At 37.1% G+C, this 13,604-nt stretch overlaps 1 protein-coding gene across 1 annotated transcript in view; it reads left to right on the top strand.

Annotated features, from left to right (window-relative positions):
• LOC124711499 (DNA polymerase interacting tetratricopeptide repeat-containing, protein of 47 kDa) overlaps positions 1-13,604 on the top strand; it is a 78,532-nt gene that overhangs the window by 6,484 nt on the left and 58,444 nt on the right. Inside the window, exon 2 of the mRNA XM_047241612.1 lies at positions 9,398-9,515. Coding sequence (XP_047097568.1) covers positions 9,398-9,515 — 118 coding nt within the window. The remainder of the gene's footprint in view (positions 1-9,397; positions 9,516-13,604) is intronic.

The following is a 13,604-nucleotide window of genomic DNA, read 5'->3' as shown; positions in this document are numbered from 1 at the left end:
GGTTAGCGTGAGCAGCTGCGGAACGGAAGGTCCTTGGTTCAAGTCTTCCCTTGAGAGAAAAGTTTAATTTTTTATTTTCAGACAATTATTATCTGTCCGTTCGTTCATTGACGTCTCTGTTCACTGTAATAAGTTTAGTGTCTGTGTTTTGCGACCGCACCGCTAAACCGTGCGATTAGTAGACGAAAGGACGTGCCTATCGAATGGGAACCGAAAACGTTTGATCGCAAGGTCGTAGGTCAACCGATTCCTCCACAGGAAAACACGTCTGTTATATTCTATACGACACTGGTGACAGCATATGTTGTCAACCCGCCCAACTTGTACACTTGGCGAATGGGTAAAAAGATTCTTCTACCTTGCCCGATTTAGGTTTTCTTGTGGATGTGATAATCACTCCCAAAAAAGTTATCACATCGGATGGACAGATAATAATTGTCTGAAAATAAAAAATTAAAATTTTCACTCGAGGGAAGATTTGAACCACGGACCTCTCGTACTGCAGCTGCTCACGCTAACCACGGGACTACGGCGCACATGAGCTCATATTTCCTTTGATGTTGCATATCTTATGCATAGACTACTCAGTTTGTATATTTTGCTTATTTTTTTCATACTTCCACACAATTTCTTCCTGTTTTCTCGATTGATCTGTGTTCAGTTTTTCAAGGCTTATCCACTGTGCCAACTTATAACTAAATCTGAGGGGGGTGCGATGGGGAGGTTCCCTTGTAAGAAATCTTTGAAACCTATTTCTTTAACCATGGAAAAGAAATATAAAACCTGTGGACTTATCCCAGGTATCAAGCTGTGCATAACATGTAGTAAGGATATTTTATCTCCTGTAGGGGATAACTTTCCAGGGATGGATGAATGTGAAGTTGAAGATCAAGAATATACACAAGATCCATCTAAAGCTCTTCAAAAACTTAATGAAAGTTGTGAATTACTTGAAATTTCACCATTTAAGGTTACCAAGAGAGCACAAGACAGGCATCCAGAATACATTCGATTCAAGTCTCGTCGCTTAGCTTTAAAATTCCAGCAAACAGCATCAGAAGCGCTACATGTTCCAGTGAAAAATGTGTCTGAAGAAACTGACAGTACTGAATGTACAGACTGTAATAGTTTAATGCAAAAACTTAAAAAGAAATTCAGCGAGAAGTTCTGTTAAAGAAAAACTACAAATACTTACCTTAGCACCAGCTTCATGGAGTAAAGAAAAAATTCCAAATGTTTTTTAACACAATACATGGTAAAGAAATCGAGGGTATTGCTAAAAGAAGATGGTATTTTGTCAAAAGGGAGTTATAAAGTGGGAAACAGAATAGGTAAGGATGTGTAAAAACGTGTCCAGAATTTTTACTGTGAAGTTGATATAAGTTGCATTTCTGCTAATAAAAAAGACTGTCTGTCTGCTCCTTCAGAAAATGGCAAAAGAGTGCATAAGACAAAAAGACTAATTTTACATAATCTGAAAGATGTATACTTAGCTTTCAGAGAAAAATAACCTGAAGATAAAATTGGTTTTACTAAATTTTGTGAACTTAGTCCAAAAGAATGCATTACTGTAAACAGTTGTGGAATGCATAACGTATCTGTATGCACATATCACCAAAACGTAAAGCTATTAATGCATGCTGCACATGTGAAAGAACCTCACACTGAAGTTCTACAGAAACTTGTGTGCAATCTGGAAAACGAGGAGTGCATGCTGCGTCACTGTTCTCAATGTCCTGACGAATATGAACTGCACAATTTTTTAATGGAGCTGGAGTCCTTACAAGATTGTGAAAATGTTATATTCAAACAATGGATGCAAACTTATCGATCTACACTGGAGACATTAATGGAGACGACTGATGAATTTGTTGAGTATCTCATGCAGAAACTTCAAAAGTTAACACAACATCATTATGTACCAACATCTCAGAGTCACAACTTCAAATGGAGCAAAGAAACCCTCCCTGATACTATGTGTATCATCATAGTGGATTTTGCAGTGAACTATACCTGTTTGCTTCAGGATGCTGCACAAGGATTTCACTGGCAGAACATTCAAGTCACCCTTCATCCTTTTGTGGTGTACTTTAAAAGAGATGATTGCAATAAGTAAATGTTATTTTGTTGTGTAAGTGACTGTCTGTAGCATCATACAATCACATTCTATGTTTTCCAGAAAACTGCTCTCACTTATGTATTGGAACAATTACCACACATCCAGCATGTTATGTACTTCAGTGATGGCAGTTCTGCAAAATATAAAAACTTTATGAACGTTTTAAATTTGTGCTATCTCAAGCAAGATCATGGAGTAATTGCAAAAAGGAATTTTTTTGCTCCAAGTCATGGCAAAAATGCACGTGATGGAGTTGGTGGTACTATTAAATGTTTAACAACAAGAGCAAGTTTACAGCGTCCATAGGACAGTCACATTTTAAGTCCAAAAGATCAAAAAGAGAGAGAGAGAGAGACTTTAAATACAGATTTCCACATATTTATATGTACAGTTGGAGCATTTTTATAGTTTAGTGATATAGATGGTCCTTTTGTGTTTCTAATGACACCAAATTGAATAAAATTGATTTATAAACAAGAGAGTTATAGTAGTTAAAAATTTTCAATCTACCTTTTGTACTGACGCCAGATGGACAAAATGCTAGACACTTCAAAATGGCCCCCTGACTACAATTTTGATCTAAAAAAAAATCTGAAAAAAATTATTTTATCACTTTCTGTCTATGCACTTTCTTACACCAAATTTTCACAAATATCTGCAACATGATGGCAACGAGATTTCTTTATTTTGGGTGATTTTAAATGAAATGAGCCGTTTAAGACATTCATTCATTTTTATTGATAGGTACTAGTCATTTGGTCTGCTGAGATTGGTACTAGGATTTTTTTAGTTATTTATTTTAATTGCCTTATTATGATTGACTATATTTGGCCCCCCTACAGATGGGATAAAGGTAACCTTGATTTGGGTTCTGAGAGGTATCTTATTTGAGACTGGCAGAAGCCTAACACCCTTGTCATCTCTTTTAGCTGAGTAGTGGTATGGTTTTGCAGAATGGCACTCCTACCTTCATGCTATGCAGCTCTATGCTGTCTACATAAGTTGCTGCAAAATTTTTCTGACCAAAACTTTATGAAATGCCAGACCAGTGGCCCTTGGTGGCCTGAGGTGTGTCACTTCTGTAATTTTGAATGAGGTTGCTTTCGTCCCTAGTTATTTTCATTTTGAATTATGCAAGAAATTTTGGTTTTCTAACACAGACATTTGATCACTCAAATAAATATTTAATTTGTATTAGTCATCTACAGATTCGGGAAGGAGTCAAGTTATATCAGTTGTTAACTGAAAAGTAGCTGGTGCCATAACAGCAGCAATAATAAAGTAGTTGTATTACATATTTGCATTGTATCAGTGGTCATTGTTGCCAGAAATTTCAGAATTCATGTATTTTCTATTTACCACAGGTATCACAAAATTGAAAGTAAATGTCGCAGAACTCGAAAACAGACACATGTCCATTTAGTTAGAGACCTTTTTTAAAATGTTGTTTCAATCATCATTCTGAAGACTAGTTTGATATAGTCACTAAATTGGCGATCCTTTGATGTCTCAGCATATGTCCTATCAACCAATTCCTTCTGTTAGTCAAGTTGTGCCACAGATTTCTTTTCTCCCCAAATCTGTTGAATACCTCCTCATTAGTTGCATGATCTACCCATCTAATTTTTGGAATTCTTGTTTAGCACCACATTTTTGTTCTCTTCTAGTCTGAACTGTTTATTATCCATGTTTCATTTCAATACAAGGTTACATTCCTGGCAAATACCTTCAGAAAAGATTTCCTTACACTAAGATTTATTTTCATTGTTAACATATATCTCTTCATCAGAAATGCTTTTCTCACTATTGCTAGTCTACATTTTATATCCTCCCTACTTCAGCAGTCAGCTAATTTAACTTACTGTCCAAATACTACAACTGAACTATTAGGCCTACTTTCAGTGTCTCATTTCCTAATCTAATTCCCTCAGCTTCGTGTCAGTTAATTCAACTACATTCCATTACCCTTGCTTTGCTTTGGTTAATGTTCGTCTTATATCATCCTTTCAGGACACTATCCATTCCATTTCATTGCTCTTCTGAGTCCTTTGCTGTCTCTGACAGAATTACTACTTTCATGCCCTGATGCCTTCAAAATTTCAGAAGGGGTATTCTTGTCAACACTGTCAAAAACTTTCTATAAACATAGGGTTGCCTTTCTTAAAACCTATCTTCAGAAATAAGTCGTAGGGTCAATATTGCCTTGTGTGTTCCTACATTTCTCCTAAATCCAAATTGATCTTCCTTGAGGTTGGCTCCCACCAGTTTTCCATTCTTCTGTGAACTGTTAGTTCGGTAATATTCTTCTTGAATTCTGAGTATATTTCGCTTATCTTTCACACCAGGTGGAAATAGTTTTGTCATGACTGGCTCTCTGAAGAATATCAGTCACTCTGGTGGAATGATACACAATTCTTTTATTAAAAATAAATTTTTACTGTTTCAACCATTGCTTTAAACAAAACAAACCTATCGCATTTTTCCATGAACTGTAGAAGTAGGGCTAAAGGCAAGTCATGTTCAAATCGAAGAAAGAGATTTTTCACCAATGATGTTTACTTATGTAGATGCTGTTGGCAACAGGTGTTACAGCATAGTAACCTGCTTTTGCTCTACTGTAATATTATTTTTAAAATTCTTATATTGTGAAATACAACCTTTATGCTTAAATTCTTGTTCATATGTATGAAACCCATTTCTTGCTGAGGTAATTCAATCTGTGCACCTGAATGGACTAGATCCAGAGCACAAAACCACTTAGCTTATTTTAATTAAAAAAAAAATCATCAAAAAGTTACTTTTGTGTTATCAGTGCAGATATTTACATGGCAGTGAAGCCAGTTGTATTCACCGTCTTGGCACATGGCAGGGAAGCCAGTTGTCTCCATCTTCTTGGAAAGACTGTGATGCTTAACTATGCATCGCTATTACCCTGTGCTTTCATATCATAGCATTTCACTAATGTGATGAACACAGTGTCTCATTTATATGGTATCCTACAGACTAAAAAGTATTGTGGAAGAAATATAGGGATTATATGAGACAACCATGCCACACAATTGTTGTCTGTGCTGTTGCTAATAATTGTGTGTGACTTTTTCCAAATATCATTGCACACTATCAGTTAAAGTGCACTTAACAATGTTGGTGCCTCAACTGCTGTGTGCTCCTGGTGGCAGTTCATTTCCTTTGGTTGTAGCCTATCAGATAATTGTATAGAGTAGCTGATGACTTGTTTCGGTGGAAAATAGGCCTACAAATTGATGACCTTTTTTTGTCCACAAGTGTAACACAAAACTGGCATTTACTGATATGGCTGTTATGCATTATAAAGTTGGTAATTGGTTTATATGTATTTCTTGTATGGAATGTTTTTCAGAGTATGGCTGGATTTCTTGGTGTGTTTCGTATTCTAATGTCATAGTTTGGATGTGAGTTGACGATGTCAATGAATGTGACTGGAAGAAAACTGGCTGTGGTAATGGTCTGATTTGTAGTGTTGCCCAAGATCTAGGTTAAGTTGAAGTCTAAAGTTTGGTTGTGAGTGACAAAGTTATTGATGTTAATTTAAGAAAGCTAGTTTAGATGATGGACTGATCTGTAGTGTAGCCCAAGGTATAGTTTAGGTCCAAATGTTGCAGTCTGATTGTGAGTTGGTGAAGCCAATGAATGTGAGTGTAAGAACTAGCTGACTATGGTAATGGACTGATCTGTATCATAGCATAATGATTGTTTCAACAACTTTGTGGGGTATTTTCAACATGTCCTCATTTCCAAGGTTGTAGTTATACTTAAACCTAAGCATAAAATTTAAATTTTATACAATATTCTGTTTTATATTACATCATTCCACACAATATATTCCACTATGCTGTCACATAATTTCAAAAACTCTTCATCATGATGACTTTGAATGCTATCCTCTCATTGGTTCCACCATCTTGTCTAATCATCTGATTAATATTTTTTAAAAATGTTCAAATGTGTGTGAATTCCTAAGGGACCAAACTGCTGAGGTCATTGGTCCCTAGAGTTACACACTACTTAAACTAACTTATGCTAAAAAATAAAAAAATAAAACACACACACACACACACACACACTCATGCAAACGCAACTCCCACACACATGACCACAGTCTCCAGCTGCTGATGCACCTGAACACAAAATGAATCAATATGGAGTAGCATTGACATGGAGTGGTACCATATGAGAGCAACAAGTGTACAGTTTGGTTGTGAGTGACAAAGTTATTGAATGTTAATGTAAGGAAGCTAGTTTAGGTGATGGACTGATCTGTAGTGTAGCCCAATGTATTGCTTAGGTCCAAATGTTGCAGTTTGAGTGTGAGATGGTGAAGCCAATGAATGTGATTGTAAGAAAGCTGACGGTGGTAATGGACTGATCTGTATCATAGCATAATGATTGTTTCAACAACTTTGTGGGGTATTTTCAACATGTCCTCATTTCCGAGGTTGTGGTTATACTTAAACCTAAGCATAAAATTTGAATTTTATATAGTATTCTGTTTTATATGACATCATTCCAAACAATGTATTCCACATTATGTACAATCCACAATCCACATTAATGTATATGTGTGGTAACACATTGGTGATACAGTGGATTTCTGGTCAAGACGAAATTTAGACAGCCTGTGTTGATGAGAAGAGTGACGTGTGTTGTTCTGGGACAGGAAGGGCAGTCTGCTTATTGTCTTCCTGCCCAGTTGATCATTACTGTGGAAAGTTGTGTAGGTTGAACCGGGCTATTCAAAATGAGACGTGGAATGCTCAGTGCAAGTGTTGTGCTCATCCATGGCACTGCTTGCCCATATATGGCTTGGTGCACATTGACTGCTGTGAAAGAGTTTGCCTGACATCTATTTGATCATCCACCATACAGTCCTGGTGTGTTTCCAGGGATTTCCATCTTTTCTTGAACCACAAGAAATTCCTATCCTCCAGTCATCATTTTTCACGACAACTAAGAATAACTGGTAAGAGTGTGGTGTCTTTAACCCTTGTATTCTTTGACAAAACATGTACTAATTGGTCAGTATTATCCTCAAGTTTTCGTTATTTTTATGTGTCTTTTTGGTGGCTGGGGGATTGTCATGTTGTGCTGAGAATGCTGGAAGTAGCGAGCATATGGATTCAATAGTGGTATCAAGTTAGAAGTTGTTGCTGGCTTCATTAATGTCTGATCATGGAATTGGGGATACAGACTCATGGAAGTTAAGGTGGGAAGTGTTTAAGCTGTTTTATGAAGGTGTAAGTTATTTGACACATGCAGGTTAATTAGAAGATATAAATTTAAATAATCCTACATATTGAGCATAAGTAAATCTTTCAAGATTAGGTGCCAGCTTAATACGTTTCACATGATTTCTATTTGTTAGTGTGGACGTTGGCACTTGAAGTAACTTCGAGGTTACAGACTGTCACACACAGATTCATTTCCAGGCGGCACATTTCTATGAGGTGTGAAAACAAAAGTTGATCCCAGGATGATGTGTCAGTTCATATAGTGATTATGTCAAAAATAGTCCAAACATTTCTCTATCTGTTGGCAGTAAAGTTTTTGATGTATGTAGGCAGATTGAAGTGACAAATGAATATGTACTAAGGGCAGGATTCAAAGTAGGGTCTCCTGCTCACTAGGCAGATGCGCCAATCACTATGCCACCATGGCACAGTGGCTTTGCACAATTGCATGCACTGCCCTAGTACTCCTTAATCCACCACTTGGTATCCCCCCCCCCCCCCCCCCCCCCAACCTCGAACAGCATAGCAGAGGTTCTCCAAGAGTACTGGAATAGCACCTCAGAGTTGAACAAAACGGGGAATCCTCCCTGAAACCCTGGTGGTGGTGGTGGTTAGTGTTTAATGTCCCGTCGACATGAAACCCTGGTGTAGGTGCTTTAATCAAATGAAACTGTATGACTCCAGAGACCTTCTCAAGTCTCAGACATCTATGATGTATATATGCTGACTGAAGAGATGAATGGAATTTTCTTCCACTGCTGAGATTCTAACTCTGGTCTCCTGTTCACTAGGCAGATGCGCTAACCACTACACCATCGTGGCACAGTGGCTTTGCACAGCTGCACGGACTACGTTAGCATGCGTCCCTCAATCCAAATTCCCATTCATGTCTCAGCCCACTTCTTCCCTAAACTTCATTTCTTGCTTCAGTCTGCAGAGATGTTTGAGACATGAATAGGTTCTATTTGATTAAAGCACCTATGCCGGGGGTTGAGGCAGAATCCCCCATTCGTTCAATGTTGAAATGATATTCCAGTACAGTTGGAGAGATTCAGCAATGCTGTTTGAGTTTAGGGGAGGAGAATACTAAGTGGGCTGAGGCATGACTGAGAATTTAGTTTGCAGAGGGAGACATGCTAGGGTAGGCTGTACTGTTGCGCAAAGCCACCGTGTCAAGGTGGCATACTGGTTAGTGCATCTGCTTATGGAGCAGAGCAGGAGACCTGGGTTCGCATCCCAGCCTTGGTACAAACTTTCATTTGTCTCTTCAGTCTGAATATGTACATCATCGATGTTTTTGACGTGAAAAGGTCTCCGGAACCATATAATTTTATTTGAATAAAGATTTTCATCTAATTGGTGGTAGTTTTTTTTTTTATTATTATTATTCTTTTTTTTTTTTGTAAGGGGAGCCACTTTCTGGATGATTCTTGAAATAGTGATATTACATGATAAGGCAACAACTTCTGTATCAGTGTGTAGGATATTGTTGGCAGTGATGTTGAAGTGGGAGTTACAGTTTTGTGAAAATGAATAAAATAATCTACAAAATCGGTCTAGAACTATATGGGGATACTGAAATTGTGTACTAGAATTTAAACATCATTATAAATTGCAGTGTTCTCAATTATGAATTTGCCAGGCTAAGCACATGAGCATATTTCACATCTTTATTTTAATCCTGGAATTCCAGCTAACTTTATTCTGACATACAGTGGTATGTTTTGTTAAGACTTCACACCCTAACTTGTTTTTTGATTAGGAAAATTTTATTTTGATGGTCATGACTTACGATGTGAAAAAAAAAAAATCAGTTGTCTGTATCAGCCACACAACTGTGTGCTAACAGGGACAACCATTTTACTTTGTTTTATAATTTACAAACATAACTTCCTGCTACAAAGACTCATTTATGCATCCACTTCAGCAGTAGCGTAACATTTCATCATATTATTGGAATTCTAGTAGTTAGCACTTCTTGTGTAAACCAATATTAATAATCTTATTTTAGGAAATGGAGAAGCATCCTTTCTTCATGACGAAACCACCAGAAGAAGGGCAGCCCTTGTCACCTCTTTTGGAAGGCATTCAGCAACTGAAGTATGATGAAAGTGAAAATACGCCAGAAGGTATCTAGAAATCCTGAATAAGATAATTACTGTAACTACATTATGACATGTAATTTCAGGTACCTATCATATCTTCTCTCATGTGGTTTTTCCCTTGTCTCTTGTTTATATCTATTCCGTAGGCAGAAACTTTTATTCAAGAGTCATTACTTTTGTAATTGTGTTTTCAGCTATGCCACATTGTGTCATTTAAATGAGTGCAGTGATTTTATCTCTTGTGAAGATAAGTTGTTCTCGAAGATTAGTTGTTTGGAAATAGATACATTATTTGTGACTTGCTGGAATTAATTTTGCTGTCTCAGTGAACAGGTAATGCTTGTGACTCTTTCATTTGATGTATTTGTATTTTTTCAGTATCAGTCCACAATTACTAATTACCCGATTTCTTAGTTTTCATCAACTCCATCTGTTGTCTGCTTTATTGCCTGTTATGTGCCAACACACTAAATCAGAAAATATGTACTGTAACAAAAGAACTCCAGTGAAAAAATGAGGCTGTCACCATTTCTCTGCAGCATGCAGTTTTAAATGATACGTCAAATGTGAAGCTTTTTGCCGGGTACAGTTACTAAATCAAGCAGCAGTTTAGGGAGAAGACCAAATAGTGTTTCTCAAAACACTAGTTAAATGACTTCATGTAAATGAGTTATGCCTAAACTTTGAGAAAAATAAATAAATTTAGTGAAAATTTCAAACATCTTTATTGTGTGACTCAATCAGCATATGAAATATAAGGAACTCATCAAAGATCTTAAAAGACAATATTTGGCAACACTTGGAATATCATGTTAGTACTAGATTTGAAGATAATTAAAACAGTAAATTAATTTATTTGTTGTGAATAATAATAATCATCATCTGTTTATTAGTGTGGTGGCTTGGAACAGAAGAGTGAGCCATGGCTTCGAGAGAATCCGATGCTGATTGTAAGATTGACTGCCTTGCCAGATTTTATTACAAGAGATGACTTTTATATAAGAAAATTCTTCTTAGAGACTGGATACACAGGTGCACTGTAACAATAACATAAAGGCATGTCATAATGGAAAAAGTGCCGTGCAAGTGCACGTTGCACACTTTTATTGGTGGCCACAGTGAGAAAGATGCAGATGACATTGAAAATTGTCTCCCTTGGGCTAAGAGAGTGCATGGATGATGACCAAGGATACCTGTTCGAACTTTACCTGAGGAACAGGACCTTTTGAAATTGTAGTATTCAGTATCGTGGGACCATTCCGTGTAACAGCTCAAAATAACAGATATGTTTTGTTATCATAGACCATTTCTCTCACTATCATATTATGATACCATTCGAAGATATGACCTCTGAGTCAGTTACAAAAGTATTTGTTACTCATTTAGTAATACAGTTAGGGATCAACAGCCCATTATAATAGACCAAGGGACAAAATAAGTCGAGAACTATACCATTTCACCCTAGGGTTGAACGCATTCATAAAACTATAGCCAATATGTTGTCGTATTGTATGAACAGTTTGTATACAGACTGGGATCATATATTGTCATATGAAAGTTCGTCATACAATTCTAGGGTACATGAAACAATAGGTTTGTCTCCTTTTGAAGTTGTTTGTGGCCGAAAATATGTTCCCCATTTGAGACTGAGAAGTTGCCACTCAGAATAAATTTCAGCAAAGTGAAACATGTTGTTAAAATATTAAAGTTTATTTTGAAGAGAATTCACCAGAACAGTGCAGGCATGACATGGTTGCAACAGCTCCTTAGCTGAAAGAAACATGACAACTAAGAAATTTACATGCACCTGGGACGGATCATTCTAGGCATTGCATTTCATGTCATCTGTAAGTGTCGAATTACAGTTACCAGATCACAACATTGTAGATTATTTTGACTGCTTACCCTAGTATAAAGGTAGCAATATACTATCTTCAGTAGTGGATCCAGCAAAATTCAGAAAGAACCAATCAGCACAGAAGCCAGTGCACAGTAAAACTGTTCCTCAACAACCAATGAGTTCTTGTTACTGCAGTTTATGTTCTGCCCCTCTGTACAGTTTACAGTCTAGGAATTAAGAACAAATCTTAAGTCTTAGCGAGAGGCACTCTCAGTATTTTCTGTCACTATATTGTTGAGCCATATTGTTGATTCTGTTGTATGTTTTCACCTCATTTGGGCCCCAATTAACAAGTAATTTTTATTAGTATTGAATATGTTTCATTGTTGTAAATTTGCCCATGTGTCTCCTAGGTTTTTGAGCATGATAGTTCGGTATTACTGCTGCGTGGACAGAACATCTCTCCCCACTGAGCTGCTTGTTATGAGCAATAGCCTGTTTATCACGGATAACTGGTCTTCTTCGAACAGTGCCAGCCACACAACTGACGTCTTATCTCCTCTGTGCACCACTGTGTGCTCTAATGTAGTTCTCTGCAGTTGTAACTTAGTTGTGTATGATCTGTGTGCTACTAATGTGTCACTACTTTCACATTTGTGTGTTACATTCTCCCTGTTGTCCCATAATTATCTTGTATGCCCTAAAAGTCTCATTTTGCTCTTTTACTTATTCCTCCATATTTTACTATCTACCTCTACTACTGACTGATTTTGTCTCACATTAGTATTATTTTACTTTGTTGAGACAGCTGTCACTACATAGTCTTCACCGTTGTCAGCGATGGCGAAGTTACGTTCAGAGCTTACTAAATCTGAAAATGTGCTACAAAAGTGCAGGTCAGAAGCCACTGTAATAGAAAATGCTCATACATTGTTTGGAAAGTCTCGGCAGAAATAATATCACATTCTCCGCAAGACTGAACCAACTACTATTCAGCCGCCATTGAATAAGCACAACTTAACACTGTGCCACACATGATCTCCAAGTACCCATTGGCAACGGAATTCAGCTTCTATAGTTACACATGAGTGACACAATTAAGATTCTCTTGTGGATTCCATTTCTCCTTGGAACATGTTGAAAACAGTTTACTGTCTCATACACAACAAATTTGACTGGTCCCTCTCTAGTTGTTACCTCTTTATGAATTCATTTGCAGCATACTAAATTGCGATGTGGATGCCATTCAAAACCAACTTTAATGATATCCCATGTGTTACAAACCGTGTTTTACAGCATAAACTCCTTTCATGCCCAAGTGGAATATTAGTGTCGGCCATACAGTCTGCCCTACAACATAATCTCAGCTGAATTTTGATCCCTACCAAATCCTTGCTTTCTACCTGTATGAATATCTCAACACAACGATGGCCCCCCTCTTCAAATGATATATTCTCTCACTTCTAGTTTTATACCACTGTATTATAACTGCATTACTGTGAATTTGACTCAAGATTACTTCAAACTTATTCTCCTCATTGCTGGTATCTGTCTCCTGTGAATTGCTTGAATTGGAATGATATAGGTTTTACACATTCCTGCAGGTTTTACATCTTCCTTGTTCTCTGAAAATTACTTGCAAGTACATAGCTTGGTGAACAAAGGACCCAGCTTTGGCTGCTGCATAGTTGCAGAACTGCCAGTAAGTACTGATTCAACTACACCATTATCTCCTGTTTGTGTAATTCCTCTATTATTAGCGGAAACTAAACACTGATGTTTTCCCAATTTATAATCGACTTGATGCATATTTTGTCTACCACATAAGAACCAGCTGGTTATACAATGTCTTGTACCCCAATGTCTCGTACCCCATTCTAGTTTCACTTGTGTGTTACGGTTAGAATTTCTTCCCACATATATACTGAGTTTCAGCGGATAATTAACGCACTTCTATCCAAATCATCCCATTGCTATATTCTGGGACATGAATTTCAATTCTCTACACAGTTGAAAGAAACTTTGATTTCTACTATCAAACCATTCCTATTATTCATTGTGTAAATTTAAGTTCTCTCTCAATACAGATCCTATCGAATCAGTTCTTCTGGATACTAACAACATCAAATTACCCAAATACTTGGACCAGTTGATGGCACAGGAACAGAAACAAATCATTGAGCTGCCACCCGTATATGACAGGAGTCCAAAGCACAATATTTTACTTGACATAACTGTTCCCACAGTGGCTTCCTCTCTGCTCGCTATTCTGA

The sequence above is a fragment of the Schistocerca piceifrons genome, chromosome 8 (genome assembly GCF_021461385.2).
Source record: "Schistocerca piceifrons isolate TAMUIC-IGC-003096 chromosome 8, iqSchPice1.1, whole genome shotgun sequence".
Lineage (NCBI taxonomy): Eukaryota > Metazoa > Arthropoda > Insecta > Orthoptera > Acrididae > Schistocerca > Schistocerca piceifrons.
Note: the sequence above shows the minus strand (reverse complement) of the source record. Positions and strands in the feature narration are given on the sequence as shown.